General features: G+C 38.7%; 1 protein-coding gene across 2 annotated transcripts in view; it reads left to right on the top strand.

Annotated features, from left to right (window-relative positions):
- Positions 1-22,426, top strand: part of ANO2 (anoctamin 2) — a 192,552-nt gene that overhangs the window by 135,491 nt on the left and 34,635 nt on the right. For both annotated transcript variants that reach the window (XM_040596853.1, XM_040596855.1), the window contains 4 exons: positions 9,739-9,813; positions 15,778-15,979; positions 20,632-20,743; positions 22,086-22,143. In XM_040596853.1, coding sequence (XP_040452787.1) covers positions 9,739-9,813; positions 15,778-15,979; positions 20,632-20,743; positions 22,086-22,143 — 447 coding nt within the window. The remainder of the gene's footprint in view (positions 1-9,738; positions 9,814-15,777; positions 15,980-20,631; positions 20,744-22,085; positions 22,144-22,426) is intronic.

The following is a 22,426-nucleotide window of genomic DNA, read 5'->3' as shown; positions in this document are numbered from 1 at the left end:
GGAGCACAGCTGGTGTCTCTGGTTCCCACCTCCCAGTCCTTGTTCATTTTGTGTGCTCTTGGAGTGGTGATGCCTATCTAGCATTGGTTAAAGAGATGACGCTGAAATGCTCCAAGAAATTTCACTGTCTGGCTTTAAACAGTCACGTAGAATGGCTTGGCTGGAGAAAACGCGTGGACAGGACTCTTGTGTCTCTGCAACGTGCCCTTTTTGGAGCAAATGTGGAGAGGGCTGAAGGCTGCTTTGCTCTTGTGCCGTTCTCCATCCTTCCAGTCTTCCATTTGTTGCCTGTTTACCCAGAACTCTTCTCCGCTGTCATCAATATATTATTGGCAAAAGTTTGCCTTTGTAGATTGTGTTCTGCAATCAAGTGTCAATTTTTATAGCATATTCAAATGTTAGAATACAAACTTAGTTAACATTTTACAGCTGGTAATAAATTGTCTCGAGTCAGGGAAAGAATCTACCACAGCCACATCCCCTTTAAATTCTTTCACTGCTTCATTTCATTTCATTACCAACTCAGAAATGTTACTAAAATTTACACCACTTCTCTCTCTGCTGTTGGTGTGATCATTCACAGTTTGTGTAAGCTGAATTTGCAATTGCAACAAAAGGAAACTGGTAACATGTTGCACGCCTTTTTCTCCTGCTTTGTGTGGACATGAGTGACTTCACATGGTGTACGGCAATGGAGAATCTGTTTTTAAGTGTGCAATGACAAAGCCTTGGGGTGAGATTCTGCTTCATTGAAGTCACTGGGAATTTTGTGATTGATTTCACAGGAGCAAGAATTTCAGCCTAGATTCTTCTAAGCTAGGACACTGGCCCAGAGTTGGGCCAGACAAGCTTCGAGAAAACATAGAAAGGACATATTTCCTCAAAGTCTAGCACTAAATGCGTCTAATCCAGAACTGAAATCATATGCTCAGTTAAATTTTTTAATTGTGTTCCCTCCACATTTAGGGAACTAATACATGCAGTTTAGAAAAATAACAAAGCTATTAAATGTTGCTAAGAGACTCCCACATAAAGAACTGTAATTTGAACTCTGGAAATTGCAAAATTGCCAGCTGGCTTAGTTCCACTGGGCCCAAGTTGCTTACATTAAAGTGCATAATGGTGACTGAATGAGTGACTTTACAGATAAATTTCAGGTAGACTGTTATCTATCTGAGGCAAATAGACTTGAAGTTACAAAAGCTAATATAATTTTAGACCCTTTTATGTTCTAGGGAGAGATACTACGACTAGCTGGGTGTCTGATTATTTGACTGACACTTTTTAAACTTACACAAAGAAGATAGTCCAATACTTAAAATTATTTACAGAGAAAAACTTTTAAAATCACCGCCAGTATTAAACCAGTACTGAATTATGGGAACTAATAAAAGGTCAGTTTGTTGCTGAAAAATTATACTGGATAAACTGTTTTAAAATGTGCTGCATGTATTATTCCATTAACTTCATCGGATGTTCACAGTTTACATGAGAAAGCGTGAAACCAGATTGACTATTAGAGTAACGGTGCTCTGGATTTCAGGGTACAAAGTGGTTGAAAATCAAGTTAAATCCGGGACAACGTAAGGTAGAATATTGCTGATAATTGATCTTTTTCTGAAGCAATTCTTCCAAACTCACTTTATTCTCCCTTTGTTTAAAGTGTCAGATAGGTCTGTGCCTAGTCAATAACAAAGTATATTAAATTGATCTAATCATGTAAATTGAATTAGGCATTTGTCTCTTTCAGAATCTGTCTTCCTCATGCATCATTATTATATATATAAGCATATTTTAAAGCCATGTGTGGCATTTTTTATTACTTGTTTGAAAAAGTTCAGGAGTTACACTAAAAACCAAAAACTGGGCAGGTGACAGGATATCCCTTCATGCCATGAACTTAAATTGTGGCATTCCGCTACCATCTTCCCTCCTGTGACAGACTGGGGCTACCACTGTCAGTCAGTTTGCGTTGGAAATCCCACCAGATGTCTAAGTGCATTTGTACATCTGGCCCTTTGCCTTCTCAGGATCAGACTCATTATGATTTATTAATCATCTGCAAAGAGCATTGATAAACAATGAATATTTATGCTACAGATGTAACCCTATTGTTTGTGTAAATTATAGTGGTTTTCTGGTAATGTTCTGAATGGCTTCAAGTTTACATAAATAATTCATACTTGTAAAGCCATATGTTAAACTGTCATTGTAAAAAACCGAAGTGCCACCAGTTTTCACTTGAACCATATGTAAATACCAAGAAGTTGATTTTAAACAGTGATATAAAGACTAAGCACCTTAATGCCATTTACACAATAAAGATTGCAACATGCGACAATGTACTAGATGCATTAATATGTGTATCAAAGGCAAAATAAATTTTAAATAAAGCAGGAAAAGGAACATTTTTTATTTCTGAATAAAACAAGTCTAGCCTTAAAATTTAAATTACAGTGATAGCAGAGCTCTCGCCTTTTGTCATTATTTCTAAGTGAAGAAAGCAGCCTGAAATGCTTCCCTGAAACTACTTCAAGGAGCATTATTTTTTTTATCTTTGAAATAGATAGAATTTTCAGTAACATTATCATATGTATATGTGATTTTGAGATCTTCTGACCCTACCTGTCTACATACCCTACAGCTAATAGTTATCTCCTGTTATAGCCTAGGTACATGCTGTTGCTGCAGATGGAAAATCAGTAAGAAATCTAGTTTGCACGTTGCAGTTTACCCTTTTTTCAGCAGTACTGGCATGGTTGGGCAAATGGCCACATTCACCATGCGCTGGAGATCTTTGATAATAGATTTAATCTATGAACTGTAGCTCAAATCACAGTTCTAATTTAATAATCAGAGCTAGTTTTTGTCAAGGTATTAATTGTGTGCATGTGATATACATATACATACACATCTAGGGGTGTGTGTGTATATATATACATGCACACACACATATATGCTTTGAGAAAGTTCAGAATACAGTGTTAAAACTGGTAAGAATTAGCAAGTACTTGGATTAGTGGATCCTTTCCTCTATTCTTCCGGCACATCTGTCGACAGAGAAGAGGCTGGTGTCATCTTTTCCACCAGTCTTCCTTGTGGTCAATGACTAGAAGTATAACCCCCACCTAACATAGTAACCATCGCATCGTATGTCTGGTCCTGTGGAAGGGATGTGCATGTATGTGTCTTGAGGCACAGGGACTTGGCTATTCACACAAGCTTTCATAAGCCACATTATGTCAAAGGCCAAGTGACTGGCCTGTGTTGGGTCTGTAGACTGTAGGAGATTTGTTTCCAGTCCCATTGCAGGGGAAGAAACACAGCTGTGGGCTTGACTGTTTCCATTCTGAGTGGTCAAAGCTGGCAGAAAAGCCAAGAGGTGGCCCGATCACAGTTTGTAAGAACCTACAGCCAAACCCCAAATCTGCCAGTAGATGCTCTTAACTGGGGAAGCTGCAGGCTGGAAGATGCAGACAGGCAAATTCAGCTTGGAAATAAGCCATACATTTTTGACAGCTGGGATAATTAGCAATTGGAATGACTTAATAAACTTAATAAAGCGACTTCATCACAGAAATGCTGAAGCTGTGATTAGAGTTTCTGTAAAAAAAAAATAAATGTATTGTTAAAACACATCTATTATCCTTATAGCAAAAATCATCTCAGGGAAGTTCTGTGGTTACGAGACCGACAATGGATGGTTAACAATAATGTTGCTTAGCCTTAAATTCCACTAATTTCCATGATCCTGGTACTGAGCCTTGCACACACTTCTCGCAGCTCTCTATTCTGCATTGCTTCCGCAAATGATTTAGTGTGTCCATTAAGCTCCACTGAAAGCTATCAGAGTGTCTGTGCTGTTCTGCATGTTTCAAAGACAGCAAAAAGTTTTTAATTAAAGGTTTTGCATTCCTTTAGCTGTCTTCAAATGAGTCTAGGCAGTTTGTTTTCCATGTGTGAGCCTGAAACAGAATATTGCTTGCAAAACAGACCCATCTCTGCTATTAAAATACCCTTACTGCTTTCTAAGTGAGAAGAACAGAAAATGTTGTTCTCTATTTAATGAGTCTTAAACCAAAAGCTCTTTCAAATTCTGTGAGAGTGTGAAGGTAGAATTCCCAGGGACAGATTCAGGCTGGGATAAACACAGGATATATATTTATAAAAAAAAAAAAAAAAAAAAAAAAAAACAACAAACCAAACAAAAAACCTCCAGGGATAAACAGGATAAATCCTTTTCTCCTTGCCTTTATCTCATTTCATGTCCAAAGTAAAATTATAGGGAACCTATATTTCAGAAGAAGCTAATTTCATTTGTTGTCTTGAGCCTGCAATACACATGCAGTATTTTGGGTGTTATGCAGACACAGAAGAGCTGTATTTGACATCATAATTCTTGGGTTTAGATGCTCATTTGGACAGTGCAGTTTAAACACATTAAAGGTTTTGTTTCTACTAAGAAAAGTGCACTTATAAAAGTGCCATTTACTTGTTTGATGTTTTCTGGGCACACTTAGAGATCAACATCTAAATTTTGTCATCAGAAATATAATTTTGCAGCTTTTTGCTGTTGATAGGTGTGTAAGACCTTAGAAAGGTGAGAGAGGGGTCCTGGACTCTGTTCCTCCCTGAGAATCTCTCGCTAAGTTCCAGTCATTTATTGCAGCTCTATGCAACTCCAGTGAAGTCATTGGGGTTGCCCAGGTGCAACCACACTGAAAAGCCTGAATTTCAGAACTGGAGTGACAAAGCAGGATGCAGAAGAGAGAAAGCATGTGGCTTTACTCCCAAGTGCAGGCTGAGCTGGCATGGCTCATGGTTAGAAACACCTGCTTTGAGAAGGTGTTCTTTTGTGGGATAATATAAATAAATAACTTAAATTCTTGTGATCTGAGCAAACTGGCTGTGGTTTAATTTACAGAGAAACATAGAACTATTTTCACAAAGCCACTTGGTGCTGTCCAAGTGCAGTATATTTCCAGGTTTTCACAGCTCAGAGGCCCACCTGAGGATGCAGAGCTCCAAATGTGGGATCTTTACCATGCTAGGTAACTCATAAGGCAAAACTTAGATGGTGCTTAAGTTTTTTTTTTTTTTTTCTTTTCTGATTTATTTTTCTTTTCTGATTTTTTTTTAATATCTATTTATTTTCTAGTAGGAAAAAATTGTGTTCCTGCAAGGAACACAATCAACACCACAGTAAACATTAAAACAGGAATCCATCACTACACCCAGAATCACAACTATTTTTTTCCTCCAATACAATTGCAAATACATCACTGTATTTAAAGAAACTGAAAGAAAGATTCTGAAATATATCTTCTAGTTGTCTTGTTCACCACAAAGATATAACCTCTATGAGTTTTTTTTGTCTGCATATAAGTATTTCCCTACAATAGTTTGCCTTGGGGAATACTCCACAGTGTAACATATCTGTCACTGAGACTATTCTTCAGATGATCAGTTTCATCTTGTAACATCAATAAATGCATACACCTCTTGGACTACTGCATATAGATTCCCTGCCCGCTTGGCTAAGTTTTCATCAACCTTCAGAAAAGCGTTTCTTACCCCTGCCTAAAATCTAGGCAATGCCCTGGGATGCAGGTTATTGATTAGAACGGGCTGTGTGCCGTCTGAGTCTATGAATGAATTCCACCAACTTAGAACCACCACCCTCGCTGCAGCGTGCAGCGGAGCGTGTTAGCCCGGCCGAGGTGGTCTTTACACCCCACAGTACAGGCTTTCGGCCCCTAGATGGCGCTGCTGCAGAGAGTAGGGCTGGGTGCGCTAGAAAACACCAAGCGAATGCGCAGAGTTGGCTCGCTTAGCAAGGGCAGCTACAGAAAGTAGCTCTCAGCTGCTTACCGTGCCTGATTTATATTTCAGAACTTGGTTTGTGCCGTGTATGATAACTCACTCAGTAATATCGCCATCCAGCTTTTCCTTCTCATAATGGCATAGCAGCTCAGGCACGTTGTTCAGATCTCCCTTTGGCTAAGTGCTACAGAGAATGGCAAACTCATGGCAAAGGCACGTAAGGTTAATGGAAGCACATGCAAGAAAAAGCTGAATAAATGGCATGTTGATCGTCCTTCCTTTATCCACTTGTCCTTCCCATGTGCACCCTCTCCTCCCTCTTCTGAATTTCCTCCTTTCTGTCATTCATTGCGAGAAGAGACTGGGAAAGCACTGCTGGAGCGTCTGTTCAACCTGCATTGCCTTGTCCAGTGTTCAAACCCAAATGTCATTTTCCTTACAGCGTTCCACTAGTGCCATAGATGTACCGAGTGGCACTGGTGGCTGCAGGGGTGGCATCTGTGGGGAGAGGCCAAGGCCACTCCAGTGGACCCCAGCTGAGCCCCTTGGCAAGGTGGTGGCATCTCTGGGAAAGTGTGTGCAAGAAAGGCTAAAGCAAGGAGAGAGGGGAAAAGGTGTGAGAAACAGCCCTGTGAGCATCGAGGTGAGAGCAGGAGGAGAGGAGGAGGTGCTCAGGGTGCCAGAACAGAGATTGCCCTATAGCCCCTGGAGAGGCTGTGGTGGAGCAGGTATTTCCCTGTACCCTGCGGAGAGGGCCACCATGGAGCAGACACCCACATTGCAGCCTGTGGAGGACCCCATGCCAGAGCAGGCGGGTGTTTCCTGAAGGAACTGCAGCTCCTGGAGAGTCCACAGTGGAGCAGATTTACCCTGAAGGACTGCAGCCCATGGAAGGACCCATGCTGGAGCTGGGCAACAGTGTAAGGAGGAAGGAGTGACACAGAGGAGCTGTTACAGACTGACTCCATAACCCACCATTCCCCATCCTCCCGCACCACTGGGGGAGGGAAGTAGAGTCGTCAGGAATGAAGGACTGAACTTGGCTCTGGGGGGAAGCTGGGAGAGAGGTGATGTGGAAGGAGTTTTTAGTTTTGTTTTTATATCTCATCCTCCAGATCTATTTTACATAGTGATAAATTAAGTTAATTTTCCCCAAATCAAGTCTAGTTTGTCTGTGATAGCAATTGGTAAGTTACCTTTCTGTCCTTACCTCAACCCACAAGATTTTTCATTTTATTTTCTCCCTGCATCCTGTTGAGGAGGGAGAGTGAGAGGGCAGCTGGGTGGGCAACTGGCAGCCAGCCAAGGTCAGCCCACCACAACAGAAAGGACTATTTTTATCCTGTTTAGCAAGGTAAAATTTTTTTTGAGGCAGTCTGTATTTCATTTAGTTATTCTTAGTAATAAATTTAAATTTTAATAATCAGTTCTACTTCTAAATCTTTATTCCAAGAAATTATTTTTATTGAACCCATCAGGCATAAAGTGCTTTTGAAAAGCAATAGTTTATGTAAAACAAGTATTCAGGTGCTAAAGCTAGGGTTTCCTAAATGACTGGTGATGCTAGATACCTCTGCGTTCTAATGCACATGCTGAGATTAAAGAAGGAAAACACTAATAACTTCAATCCTTCAAGTCTCCTGAAGTTGGGACCCTTAAATGGATTAATCCTAATGTCTCTTAATGCCTAAAAATGTAGGCTTAGGCATACCTTAGCTTCTGATATTAATCACTAAAAGTACATGTCAACCACTGCTCAAATTTCCCAGTTTTTTTTCTTTCCTGTAGTTATTCAGTTCTATTTTACTAAAAAACTGAACACTAATCAAATCAAAAGAGTAGGGCAAACGTGGCAAATAGCTATTTATTTTTCATAATGGACATATGTTGCTTAAGGTATTTCCTGAATTTTCAGTTTTGTAAAGTGTTGAGGTGTTACCAAAAGTCACCCAGCATGTGATTTTTTTCTTGACTTGGAAAGCCAGCAGATCATGCCAGAATCCTGGCTGATGTTTCAAAATACAGTAAATGTCTTACATCACCAGAAATATTGACCAAAAAAAAAACCCCAAATGTGAAAAACCTTAATCACTTTGTACTCAGGATTTGGCAGGCATGGTTCATGCATGATATGTGAAAGTTTAATCTTGATACTATTATTTCTTATTTTCCAAAATTCTTACTGCTACAGACATTTTTGAAGTACTGTTCCCAGTATTTTTTGCCTCTTCCTAGCCCTTTCATGTAAATCAGTTTTCTCTTTCCATCTCAGTATGGTTACAAAATATTTTGTTCTTCCCTTTAGCTGCTTTGGCTAGTATTAACTCATTCCGCTGGTTTACTTCTTTAGTGTTTTCCCCCTAGTGAAATTGTTAGACATGGTGTCCTTCAGGTCTTCTTGGAGTATAATCACTTAGACCTTCTTTATGTCCTGTATAATTACTGAGTGGTAAAAGCCAAAATGAAATTAAATGCATCTGTGCTTTCACAGAAATGCTTTTTAAAGTAGCCTTCCAGCTAAATGATGGACTCCATTTATGTACTGTATGGAGTATTTATGTACATATATTGGGCCAAATTATTTGTGCTTCTGCTTGGGTTTGCTATGACCCAGTCCTGCCAGCATTCTCCCAAAGGAAACGTGCTTAACTTGTCTGTTTGAACAGCTGAGCTGAGAAGGGGGGATGCCGAGTAATACTACTTCCCACAGTGCTTGACGCACCACCACAATGGCAATGGATGTGTAGGCATGATCACGTCTTAGGTCTAAGTCCACATCCCAGTAAACTCCATGAGAAAACTCATGGCTGCATTTCTGCACTTGGAATACACATTGATTTCCTAGCACTGCTTAGGGAAAGCCTTTTGCAGAGGCATAATACTCCCAGATTTTTATTTTTATCTGAGGACAATCATGCCTTAGAAATCATTTATTTGAAACCTTTGACCCAAATTCTAATCTGATTTGAATCATTCAAATTTAGAATAACTCTGGGTTAACTCCAATGTTAAGTGAAGTCCTAGTCCATGGGATAGCAAGGGTGGTTCACAGAAAAGCAAACAGCAGCTGGCTCTGTGTCCTTAGTTAATTCGATTATATAGTTTCAGTTTAACTTAAAAAAAGTAATGACCTTATTATTATTTGAAGAAACCTATTTTGAAAGGAGGGAATCAAATTTCTTATATCAATCTATCTTTAAATATCTTCTTTAGATGTACACATTGCTAGAGATGGAGTTGAGTTTGTGTAGGGAGAGTAAGAGCATACTAGATTTCATTGATCACAGTTGCTTTGAATTACGCAATGAAGCAAGGGATGCTGTTCGCACATGAAAAAGCCAGGGTCAGCAGCAGAGATCACAGAGGGGGATTGCCTTTGTAGTTTCTCTCTACTGTAGACCAAGCACCAGGAGAAAGATCGGGTTGTCTGCAAGAATTATCTTAGGGGCCACATTTGGCTAAGTTAACCATTAAACAAAAAAAATAAGGGCTCAGTTGTAATAAGTATTCTTTTCATGATTTCCATCTCAAACACTATTCTTCTGAAGGTTTACAAGAAGCAATTAAAAATAAATGGCTGACTCTTGCATTGCCTAAATGTAAATTGAGGTGAGTCTCAGGGCTTTCTCCTAATATTATGAAATTCAGTAAGACCGGAATACATTTTTTCAAATGTTAAAGCCATAGTTGCATATGATATTTTCTGATTTTTGCAGACATTGTCTATGTTTAATTTACCCTCTTTTCTCTCAAATTAAAGTCTACTTTAAAATATCTGTGGCTTAAATATAATAATCTTCAAAATTACAACAGGACTACGGAAATTGAGAATGTTTTTCCATAACAGGTCTTATTAATATTTGCTATTGTACAGTTCTGTAATGTCTGTTATTTTATCTTTGTGTTTTGTCACAGGATGACCAGGAGAAGCTGACATGCAGTGACCGTATGCCTGGATATGCAGCAAACTTTGGATTGATTCTGTTTATGGTAACAGTCTGCATTTCTGCAGATTTACTAGCTGTGAGAAGTTTTGCAACAAGCATCTTGATTAGAATCCTGAATTAGTGTTCTCAAAGATGCTAAAAGCCCAAAGAAATCTAGGGTTATAATATATAGTTTGTGAGAAATACATGTCATACAGTTGCAATTTGAGTTAAGATGGACAACAAATATTGCAATACACCCATATCAATTAGTTGTCAACAGCTCACCTCTCACAGTGTCTGCTATGGGTTGCAGGTTCTCCTGCTTGTCTCAGCTGTGTTGGGCACCCATTACTGCAGCACAAACAAACTAGCAGGCTGCAACAAGACTTTTACCACAGGCCAGGTTCTACTGTCCATGCTGTTTCTCCTTCCTCCAGAGGCAAGACCAGACCACACTACTCCTCCATCCAACCACCTCTCCCACATTCCTCAGGGCTATTTAACCACTGAGCAGGAACAAACTACACCTGCACATCATCCCTGCAAATCAAACCACTGCCTTTCAAGGCAAGGCCACAGCTGCATGCTATCAATACTAATCAACCCACTGCCTTCATTCTTCTACATCCTACTAGGATGACTGGTAGAACTCAGTGCCTGCCTTTAGCTTCACTCTCCTTTCGAAAGACTTCTTATAAGAGGGCTGTTGGCTGGGTGATTTGCTGTAATGACAGAAGCTTGTTGTTAGATGCTGTATCTCCCACAGGGTTTCTGCTCCATCCTCCATCACCTGATGAAGGCAAGCCCACTATGTATTTGCTTGTGTGCACAGTATTGTGTGTGCTCTGTCAGAAGGACATTCGGAAGTGTTGAGCCTACCGAACAGGTGATGTACAGGTGAAATAAATCTGTTGCTGGGAAGTATTTGTAGAACACGGACTCAGGGACGGACTATACTGTAGTCAAGGAAGACCACGGTATACAATCCTCACTTGAGAACAAGAGTAAGGTATGCAGGTCAGCCAACTGTAAAGTGTGGACACCACTGTCCTAGTGAAATTTCCAAGAGACCATAAACACATCATCAAGCTGCTAAACTTTGTGAACAGCAATAGGAAAGCCTGGCTAACAAACCTTAAATTACTTTGTCAAGGATCCCATTATCCCTCTGCTTACAGAAACTCCTGAATGAAAGCATATATTCGCATCTAGAGATGGTGTGAAATGGTAATGAAATATGCTGGTTTACACCACAGGAGCATCTAACATGGGAAATTTACTTAGGGGCTAAAATATTTTAAAATACATCAGTGTATTTCTATTTTAATTGAGTTTGCATATACTGCAATAGATGTCCCTTGAAGATTTCATTTCTTTTCCCAACAATCAAAAACATTTTACATTCATGCTGAGGTCAAATTAATGTCTGCATTTTTATAAATATACATGTATATATTTATGAAGATATAGTATATTAAGTATATTTTCTGTACGTATTAAGTGTGCCATTCAGACATATATACATGTATGTATGTACTTACAACATTTTGAGTGAGTTTATTGTCCTGAGGCCATGCCAAGCATTCGCTTTTTAGACAGAACCTCTAACTGGCATCAGTTGGGACTTCGCTTAAAGCAGGGTATGCTGAGTGTGACTAAGCATATAGCCCCAATTTAGCTTTTACAAGTCATTCTTTTGCAGACAAGGTGCTTACACGTGCTCTTGACTTTAACCACATGTTTAAATCTCCTTTAAGTATGTGCTTCACGTGCTTTCCCGAGTCATAGCCTACGTATGACACTCCCTGCTCACTTTAACCTCTCAGGGAGATTTATAAAGGTAAATTGTAGCTCTCAGATTCTTCAGCTTCTGTTAGTGACTAGTGGAACTATGCTGGCGTCACCATTTGGAGAAGTGGCCACAATGATTTTTTTTTAGAATATTTTGAGCATTAGTAAGACGTAAGCGCCTACAGGCGACAACTTACAAACCATGCGTGAAATTCAAGTCAGCTCTTGCTGAGGGAGAGCCAGCTCTGCTTTCCTACATGGAGATTGCAGTCTGCTCTTCACTGTACATGATGTTTCTTTCTTTTCTGCTAATTAGTTAAACAGGTATTGGAAACACCAGACTAAAGTTTGTTGTCAGTCTGTGCAATAGAATTGCACTGGGGAAATTAAATCAGTCTCATCTACCTCTGTTATTATTCACACAGACTGATTTTTTTAGTCTGCAGTAATAGATGCTGAAATCTTGTGTGTATGTGCATGTGCACATATACAGCCACAGACATAGAAGACTCAGACACAGATATGCACACACATGTGCTGCAGTTTCTAGTGCTGCAGAAGTGATGAATTTTTGATACTACTTTTTCCAGGTCCAAAGGGTCTGGCAGCACAAACCCACATGAATTTTCCATGAAGATGTCTACCTGGCTATAGAATGATGCTGTTGTGTTCTGACCCTCCTTCCTGCAGCTTTACATGCCATACTTCCCCTGATGATTCTTGAAGCTGCTAATGGCTTTCTTATTGTAAATCCTTTTATCTTCATTTTTCATTTGTGTACTTCTTTTGTGTACCTCACTTTCGTGAATCCTCTTTCGAGAACCATGTTCTATTTTGCTTTCTTTTTCTTTCTGGCTTTTCTTCCATCTTTCTTAAGCTAGGCATGCTGTTTGTTTCTTTAAAAGTGCAAGTTGGAAAAAATGTTGGGTTTGGCTTTCTTGCCCAATTGGTCTTGGTGTTTCACACCACCAAATAATTTCAAGGATTGTTTTGCACATTTACGGATGCTTTAAAATCTGGTTGCAGTTCTTTTGTGGTACACAAAGCCTCACTTGACTGCAGAAGGAGCAGAAGATCCAACCTTGATTCAAGCAATGCCTTTTGCAGGGATTTTAGAAAAGAAGTTCACAAGTCTTGTTGTTGCCTAGTAAGACTGGTGGTAGCAGGAGATCTAGGCTTAGCTGGGCATATACAAGTTTGGCTTGTGTGGGATTAGTTATGACATATGTCACTGTTTAGAAACTCCACTTTTAGGAGGTACATGTTATGGCAAAGATTTCTGAGTATGTGATGAAAACACTGGGAGCTGTTGGGAGAGAGCAGGGTGGCACAGAGCAATGCCATCACTGGAGCCTTTCTTGGTATTCGTTGTGTTTGGCTCAGAGCAAGGAAGAAAACCTATCAGTGTCATGGTGCAGGAGTTCAGCCCATTCCTTCTTTTAAACCCTACTGCCCTATTCTCACTCACGTGGCATAATACTTGACTAGAATAGCTCTACTGGGGAGCCAAAGAACTATTTGGACATTAAATTGTTATCCTACTTGGATGAAGGTAGCAGTCTAGCCCATGGGGTTTTATAGCTTCCTTCTCAGATCTCGTATGCTTTCCTGTTTGTCTTCATTCATACCAGGCTCAGTAGGTGACCTTTTCTGCAGCCAATTTTCACATCTGTTTCTAAGCAATTCAGTCCTTGACAGACTAGTTTAGATATTCAGTGAAGAAACTGTCTGCCATAGTAGAGGATAGAACTGGCCAGATGAAATGTTGACAATAACAACAAAGCCCAAATTAGGTACCAGAACCTAAGTAGGTCACCTGAAAGGTGATTGTCTGATGTGAAATTGGGTAAAAGAGGTGTTTTCAGGAGTGGGAGAAATGCTGTGAAGATACAGGAACCATTCCCTCTGAGTGACCATCTGGCGAGTGAGAACTATGCTCTCAGTTATTGTGCAGTCCTGCAAGCCCTCCTCAATTTTCTCTTGTTGCTGGATGCACATATAAGGAAGACTCCTAAAGGAAAGTTTTTCCATCTGTGTCTAAGCAGATGTTTAAAAACAGCTGGGCAACCAAGGAGTTTCTGAAGCCCTGGTGCTTTTGCAAAACAAATATCTTTGTTCTTTAAACAAATAAAACGTATTTGTTTGGTAACTTCATATATCTTACTATGGCACTGCATGAATTGAAAAGCCTGCAGTAATGCAAACCTCTGACAGTATCTCATCCTTTAGTCATCTTCGTCATTGCCATGGATCCCTTAAATCCTTTGGTCAGGTTTGAGAGTTTGCTATTCAACTTCCATGGCCTGAAATTTCCTTTCTCTATTTAGTGATGACTGTCCTTGATGATTCTTCCTCCTGTACTGTTGAGATATCATTTCTAAGCGGAACCTTGTCATGGAGATAGGGGTCCATGGACGACCAGAGAGCTCTTCTCCAGAACGATGCATACAAGTTTACTTTGCTGGTTTTTCTTGTCCATATTAAAATTATGTTTTAAATTTTAAATGTAAATTTTAAATGTAAAGTTATAAAAAATAGATTACTGCCAAGTGGTGCTGTTTTGTTTTCTCTCTTTATTGGGGATATTACTTTCTACCATAGTAACTGCTTCAGCAATGGGCAAGTTAGGAAAAAGTTCTGATCTTTGTGTTCATGAACTACTTCTGTCATAGTAAGAGTGGAGCAGATTGTTCAACATGAATCAGATTGTTGTCTACATGTTTGGTAGGTAAGTCAAAGGAAAAAACAAAAAAATTGGCAGAAAAGTTAGACCTGTTTTCTCAACACAATGAAAACTACAAAAGAAAAGGAAATAATATTTTATAACATTTGAGTGTTTTCATTTAAAGGATTTTATATTTAGACTTTTTTTCTTTAGACTGGTATTTGAATGAAAAGTATGAGCATGAAGCAAAAATTCATTGCTTAACTACATTTCATTTTAAAGTAAATGAAACATCTATTTAAAACGTAAAAATTGGATGTTTTACTAGATCAAATATTTTGTTATCATTTTCTCACAAAACATACTTGTGAATTTCATCTGGTATCTCCAAAAGTTTCTCCAAATCATTATTTTTTAGTATGTTTACTAGTCCTCCATTAAAACAAAATGTGCCCCTGTTTTCATCTCCAACCTTTAATACAGCTCTGATTCTTGTTCTGATTCTTCTGCAATAGTGCTTTTTCACGAGACGCCCTTCCTCTGTATACAGGAATTCAATAAACTATTGCTAGGTCATTAAAATGAACTGTTAAATTTCCTTAAACCTGTGTTGTGAATCCGGGCCCGTAGGCTCATTGAAATAATTGCAATAGTCTAATCTTTCACATTTAGGTAGTCTCTTTCATCTGAGGATCTCAAGATGTTTTACCTAAAATAATGAATGTACATTGGAATTCTTGCCAAAGGCAAAAATGAAAGAAGAAAATGCATCCTCTCCCCCTTTCATGCTATGGCTATGAAAATTTGCTATTTTTTATTGTTATTTTATTGATTTTTTTTTCATTGTGGGGTAGGTCTTTAGTGAAGACAGGATACCACAGCCTTGTGAAATTAAAATTCTTCTTGTGGGAACTTGACCTTAAGTATCAGGGCTGAATTTCCTCATCTCGTGGGTCAAAGCCAGCCCATGAAGGATGCCAGGATACCAATTGATTTCTGGGACAGAAATGTAAAGTGAAGCCCTAATGTCCCTGTTTAGGTCAGTCTTAAAAGAAAAAATAACAAGGGGAACATTTATTTATTTATTTATTTATTTTTTTAATTCATGGCAACAATTGAGCAAACACAACTGGAGAGTAAGGTGCCACTTCAGCTGTGCAGAGGTGACGCTGTTTCAGCCAGTAAAGCCCATTTACTGGACTGCACATACATGTATGCCCTTCAGTCCAAGCCATCTGAACCTATTGCCAGATAAAAGACTTTGCTTAATACCTGCATTTGAGTCCAAACTGCCTGAGTTTTGCCAGTACTGCACGAAAAATGTGTGATCAGAGAGGACATACACATCTTCAAGTATTGTTCCAGTTCAGTTTTCCATCCATTTTCTTCATTACGTCCCTGTCAGAGAGTTTTGAATTCTCACATTTTAATTCGACTATCCTTGTATTATTGTGGAAATAAGAAATCACACAATGACAATTCATGGAACAAACCCAACATATCAGTCAAGGCTTCTGTTTAAATGCTGGTATCAAACTTGAACTAATCTATCTGTACATCTCTTTGCAGATTATGCTGACATTTTCAGCAGTGTTTGGTGTGATTGTGTACCGAATCACTACAGCAGCAGCTTTGTCATTCAGCACAAATGAGACAACCAAGTCAAACGTTCGAGTGACTGTGACTGCAACTGCTGTCATCATTAACCTCGTTGTGATACTTGTGCTTGATGAAATTTACGGAGCTGTTGCCAAATGGCTGACAGAAATTGGTAAAAGTATCTCACCACATTCCTCATTAGTACATTACATGTATTGACATGAGAGTATGCAAGGGGGTTCTAACAGGAAGATTTCCCACTGCAGAGTGCCAGTGAAAATATTCAGGCCTATGGGGTAAGATGCTCAGACATGCCTCTGTGAACGAGGGGTCTAAGCCGCAACATGCAGTGTGCCACTAATAGGACTAATTAGCCTGGACATAATGCCATGTTAACGCAGCTGTGCTATTTCCAGGATCTCAGCTGGTATTTCTGCATTGCACTGGATCTATGCCAAGATCCACCAAGATCCACTTATCTAGAGCTGGTTGAGAATTTTTGACCTGGTGTGTATTTTGATATTTATCTTTACCTCTAGGAGCTTGGTTTGCTGAAAATCATTGGGTTGTTGCAAAAATGTTGCTGGCTCTGGCAAAGCTACCCTGGCAATTGCTTACCACGTTATTTTGCTAATTTGATTTTCACTAGGTTCTTACAAATCAAAGGGTTTTTTTGCCATTCTGGGGACATATCTGGGCTGCACTTTTTTTTTAATAATAATATCTACTTCATTTAGAGTTTGGATTGTTCTTTTTAATGTCATTCTGTTGTTACAAGCCTGGCAATGTATTTAAGTCTTTTAAAGGTGAGACTTTCCCTTGATTATTAACATGGATTTAAGCTGGGGTTTTGTTTTGTAATACAAATTAGGCCAAACACGTTTACTAGCAGGGTCCTAACATGACCTCCTTATAGCTTTCATTAAGTCTTGTTTCCCACATTTTTATACATCACCTCTAATTCTAGATGCTTCGAAGTCTAGGAACATAAAGTCAATTATTCAAAACACTGAAAATAACTCAGCAATCACAGGTACCTTTAACTGTAGCAACTGAAACCTGCCAGTTTTGGGCATCTAAATTTAGGCATCCAAGTTAGAAACTTTTTGACACTTGGAGCATGACTTTAGTCATTTGAAATTGGAATTCCCTGTAAACCCTACAGTGATGTGAAGCTGGCTGGAACTAGCAGACTTCGGATTAATATCTTAGGAACTCTTAATAGTTGTGTTTCCTACTCTCACTTTCTCAGGACACTTCTAAAGTCACAAGTGAAAACATCTCTTTTAGTCTTATTTTTTTCGAAGAACATAAACTGAAGTTTTGTAGCTGTCATAATAGACGTCTAATCCTGATGTTTTGAAATATGGTCCTGTAGCTTTACCAGCAAGGACAGCTGATAACTTAGATTAAATTTGCAAAATATTTGAAAGAAATGAAGACAGAGCAATTCATTTTCACAAAAGGCCACCATGTGGAGTTAATTTGTTTGTTCGTTTCTGCTTTGGGCAGAATGTAGCAGGGTTATACAAATTAACTCTGTTCTAGTGGCATAAAAAATCTCAGGCTTACTGTCCTGGCCAAAATTGTACCCAGATTTTCAGCTTTCATGTAACTAACAAGCTGCTAACTGTGTGTGACCTGGTGAATTCTGTCCCCTGCACCTTCCCAGGTAAGGAAAGGCACAACTGTTAAGGCATGATAGTACTTTGTGGAAAGAGTAGGAAGAGATGAAGGTGAGGCTTCTCCTCCGTGGCAGTTTCTAGGCAAGAGCTGGGGAACACAAGCCACTGCCATTGCCTCTCTGGGGAAAGCACAGAAGGAAAATCTCTCCCTTTGAAATGTGCTCCACTCTGAACTGTCAAAGAAACAAGAATTTCTTACTTGCTGATTATTGTCCCCCTGACACTTTGCATTTAATTCTAATCCAGCTATCTTTATTTAGGCAGCATTCCTAATTAGCCATCAGATGTTTTGTTTAAGAAGGATCCAGTCTGAATAACCTCTAGTGCTACAAATTACGTAAGTTAGAAAGTTCATTCAGGCAGCTTTCTCCAGTGCTAGGCTCAGATGCCAAATGTAATCAAAATGTTTTAAAAAATTACAATTCATTCACGCTGATAAATGCTCTTTACCTTGTGAACTTTCATTTTGCTGAGCAGAGCAAAACAATTCTCTTTCCACACTGCAGTTAATCGACAAGCTGAGAAACACACTTTTGGGGCTAGAGGCACAGCTCATGGCACTATAGGTTGCTATTGCAACCTATATTCTATTGCAAACACTTCAATCTTTGTACAAGTGAAAAAATGCATCTGTAAGCACAAGAATAGTACCAGCAATTGCATTTGTCACAGGAACAAAATAATGGATCTGCCTCAATATCTGCTGAATCAGTGCCTGGGGGGTGGGGGAAAGTAATAGTTTTGCTGTAATCAATACAGAGAGATTGTACAAGATGCACCAAGACTCCATGTGCTTCTAGTGGACCCAGCAAAGCGGGGTGCTGATGCCACATGGTCACAGATCCAACCAGCAAAAGTGCAGGTTATATCCTGGTGTTGTCAGGTTGAACAGGTCATCTTCAGTGATCAGGTGGTGTCAGGCTTGGCTTACGACTCATTTACTCACTTGTAACTTCATTCAGGTCAAGGAAGAATCAGTCAAATGGGGACAAAATCAAAATGACTTGTGTTTGTGCCTTATAAAGGCAGCAACTCCTTCAGTGAGCTACGTCCCGTGCACCGATGTCTCAGCTCGTTCTCTACCTGGAAAGTTTCAGCTGCCCAGTTTTGGTGTAACATACTGCACAACCAGCCATATGCTATGCGTGTATCATTGGGGGGGGGGGGGGGGGGGGGGGGGGGGGGGGGGAGGGGGAAGTTTTCTCTCTTACTAATGCATCTATTCTGGCTGGATGCATTTCTCATGCAGCAGACTCCACTAGCTAAAGGACGAATTCTATGCATGCCTCTGTCAGTATGGTATAGTATATCTGAGTGCGGGGAGGGAGTGAAGTGCTGGGTGAGTCTCTGGAACCATATATGGTGTGCAAATTCTCATCCAGGGGCTGAGATCATCTTTGGAGGGGTTCTCCGTAAGGCAAAGGCTAGGGGTTTGCTCCCTCAAATTAAAAGCTGCACCTCTGTTAATCGATATTCCTGCTGCTGTGATCTGTTATCCTGAGTATCTATCCAGCATACAGAATCACCTGCAAATTTTTGAAATAATTTGAAGGTTTAAGCTTTTTTATACGTATAGGTGAATGATGACTTAGGGCTCAACAGATTGTGTGTTGATCTTTTATGAAAATATTGTTGAAAGTACCACAAATAGAGCTGGGCAGTGGGGACTCAGAGTTTTGTTATTCCTTTAGTGCTCAAATCAACACGATGCTTTATTTCTAAGAAAAAAAACCCTACAGGAACCAAAACACCCAGACTGTGTTCCAAAACAAAACTGTACAAGTACAGCAATATTTTTAATCAAGTCCTTAAAGCCAGAGCTCTGGATCTACCTTATTATTTCACACATCTTAGCTACATGCTATTCAGTCAAGAATAGACCACAGTAAAATTATCTGCTCTCACACTAGTTAGCAGCTCAGGATGAGCATGGCAACACAATGGTTTAACCCATACAGAATTTTTAAAAGAAGATCCTACTGTCAGTTTGAAAAGCCTTGGTCTTGCACCAATGTGTTCTGCTGCTAGAAAATTTCCATGGGAATTGGACATAAATCTGGGAATAGAGTAATGAATACTGGAAATGTTTAAGACACATTTTTACAAGTTATCTAGAACAGTCTAGTAATGTAAGATATATAAAATGAATGGAGAAGCGTTAGCAAAAATGTGCATTTATTTTGCATGGCAATTAACAATTCACTTAATGCCTTATTCAGAATGGTACTTAGTCTTGTGTTTAGCTTTAAGCACATTAACAGTCCCATTAGAAAAAAAAAAGAGTTGTGCACACAAAGTTAAGAAAGCTTTTAAGGTTTTTTTTTTTTTGTGGATGAAAGTCTTTGTACTTTGCTTTCATCATTCATACATTGAGAATATGAATGTTTTTTTTATTTCAGCTGTGTAACTGATACACTTATGTATGTGAATAAACATATGCTTATATACACTAAAGCCATTTATACTACTGTAGCTTTATGCAATTGAATATCAAGATCAAATTATTTTTTTCTTCAAACTCCAGATAGCTAGATGGAGAACCACGTAAATATGTAACAAATATTTATCCTATTATTAAAAATAACAAATATTATGTTAATAAAATATATTTGATGATATTATATATTGAATCATGTAATAGATATCAGAGTAAATGGCAGTGGACGTCTGTGCTAAGGTTTCACAGATGTGGCCTGAAGCACAGGAAGGTGATGTGGTCTGCCCAGGTCTCTCAGCAAGGCAATGGAAGAGACTGGAAAAGTGGGGCATTGTCAGGTCCAGGCCAGGTGTCAGGATCTGTTGGTTTTTTTGCCTCCAGGGTATTGGATAGACAGCCAAAAGCAACTTGGGATAAGCTGTCAGAGGCCTGTCACAGAATCTGGTTCATTTCGTTGTCATTATTAGCGTTTCTATCAAAGAATATTCCGTTTCCATCTGGAAATTCAGAAAGATGCTCTGGAAATCAGAAGTTGGTGACAGACCTGGTGTGCATTGGTGCAAATGAAAAGTACAAAAGAAAAACCAGTATGAGCTCAAAGTTTGCAGTTTGGTTTTGTATTTGGGGATATCAGGACTTTTTACGTATTTACTAACTGATGTTTCTGGTTTGCTTTTTGCTTTTTCCTCCCTCCCTGCTCAGAGGTACCAAAAACAGAGAAAACCTTTGAGGAGAGATTGGTTTTGAAGGCATTCCTGCTGAAGTTTGTGAATTCTTATGCACCAATTTTTTATGTTGCGTTTTTTAAAGGAAGGTAGGATAATTGTCCTTTAGATATAGATATGCATGTATATATATATTTATGTGTGTATCTATATTAGTGGATCTGTTTTTTAAAAATGGGCACAAAGGGCTACCAAACTAAGTCTGGCACTGGCCACTTTCACCAGCAATGAAAAAATAACATAAAGAGGGTTGTTTGTATAAAGCTTGCTTTCATATGGCAGGGCATGAAGTTGAGTACTGTCCTGTCTCTCTTCTAAGTAGAGCATTGTTCTGAAATGCAACCGTTTTTGTTTGTGTTCTAAAATAAGAATAATCTACACCTCAGAAAATAACTCTCTTTAGTTAAAAAAAGGTGTTGCATTTTTGAGTGAATAGTGGTGCTTACAGGTCTTAATTTTCCACATTTTCCTTAAAGCATCATTTAGCAAGGAAAGTTTTTCCGGTTTCATTTAAAATTACGGAACTACTTTCTCTATTACTTTCTCAACATTTTGCACTATTTGCCCATATCAAGTTAAATTAAGAAATAGTTATAGTCAACTAGAAGTTGCATGTTTTGGCAAATGAACTGATTGACGAAAAAGCTAATTCAGCTGTACTGCTGAATAAGTGTGACTTCCTATGGATTCAAGATTATTGTCTTTTGGGACCCAGTTACCCACAGTATAACTCATGCTTTTGAATGGGAAGCTTAAAATAATTGTTTGCTAAAACTTTGGAAAAAATGTTTAATACATCCTCTGGATTCTATTTCATACCATTTTTCTGCTCCTTTTGGGGGCTGTAAAGTTTATTAATCTGTACTCTTCACTAATACTATTCAGCATCATTGGTTTAAGAATTAATGATAAATTTTACCAGCAGTTGTAAATATTGTAAGACATCGATGAAAAATATCACAATTCCTCTATTTTTTAACCATATTTTTGCATTTCATGGTTATAGTAAAGTCACCTCTCCTTTTCTTCCCTTGTAGTCAGGAGAGCCTATACTGTGCAAATTACTGTATAGATATGTAAATATTTCCATTCAGGGCTTTACTCAGATGCAAGAGCATGTGAGATAGGATACATGTTCCCAGTTTTGTTTGTGATCATTGGTCAAAGGAGGGAGATTATTATACTTTTTTATCACAGAGAAATATTTTATTAAAATTATTTTGTAAAGGTGTAGTAGAAAAATATTTGTAGAGGTCTACTGCTTTGAAATAATTTGAAATAATCAAAGTTAAATAGCTCTCCAGTCTTAAAATTCATGATGAGGTAGCTAGTTCTGAAATACTTTAGCTGATATGAATGAACTACGTAATGTTGTTAAAGTTAACTTTTTTCCTATTTTTGTATCATTTCATATATTGTTATTGCTTTCAGATTCATTGGCCGTCCTGGTCATTATGTATATGTATTTGATGGTTATCGAATGGAAGAGGTAAGTGCATATGAAATTCAAATGAAAAAAAACCTTAACAAAAAGAGATACATGTACAGGCATTTCAGCGGAATCTAGACAATACAGGAAAAATAGAAAACATGTTAAGCCAAGATGTTAAATCTTTGACATAAATAGTCAAAACCCAAGTTTTCCATCTGAGGCACTTGTATTTTCTTTCTTTCTGCAGTTTTGAGTACTTCATGGTCTTTCTTAGGTGAAGCTTCACCATTTCTATGCTTTACTGGACACTAAGGCACAAACATTCCTTAATATGACTTAT

The sequence above is a fragment of the Falco naumanni genome, chromosome 5 (assembly GCF_017639655.2).
Source record: "Falco naumanni isolate bFalNau1 chromosome 5, bFalNau1.pat, whole genome shotgun sequence".
In the NCBI taxonomy this organism is placed as follows: Eukaryota; Metazoa; Chordata; class Aves; order Falconiformes; family Falconidae; genus Falco; species Falco naumanni.
Note: the sequence above shows the minus strand (reverse complement) of the source record. Positions and strands in the feature narration are given on the sequence as shown.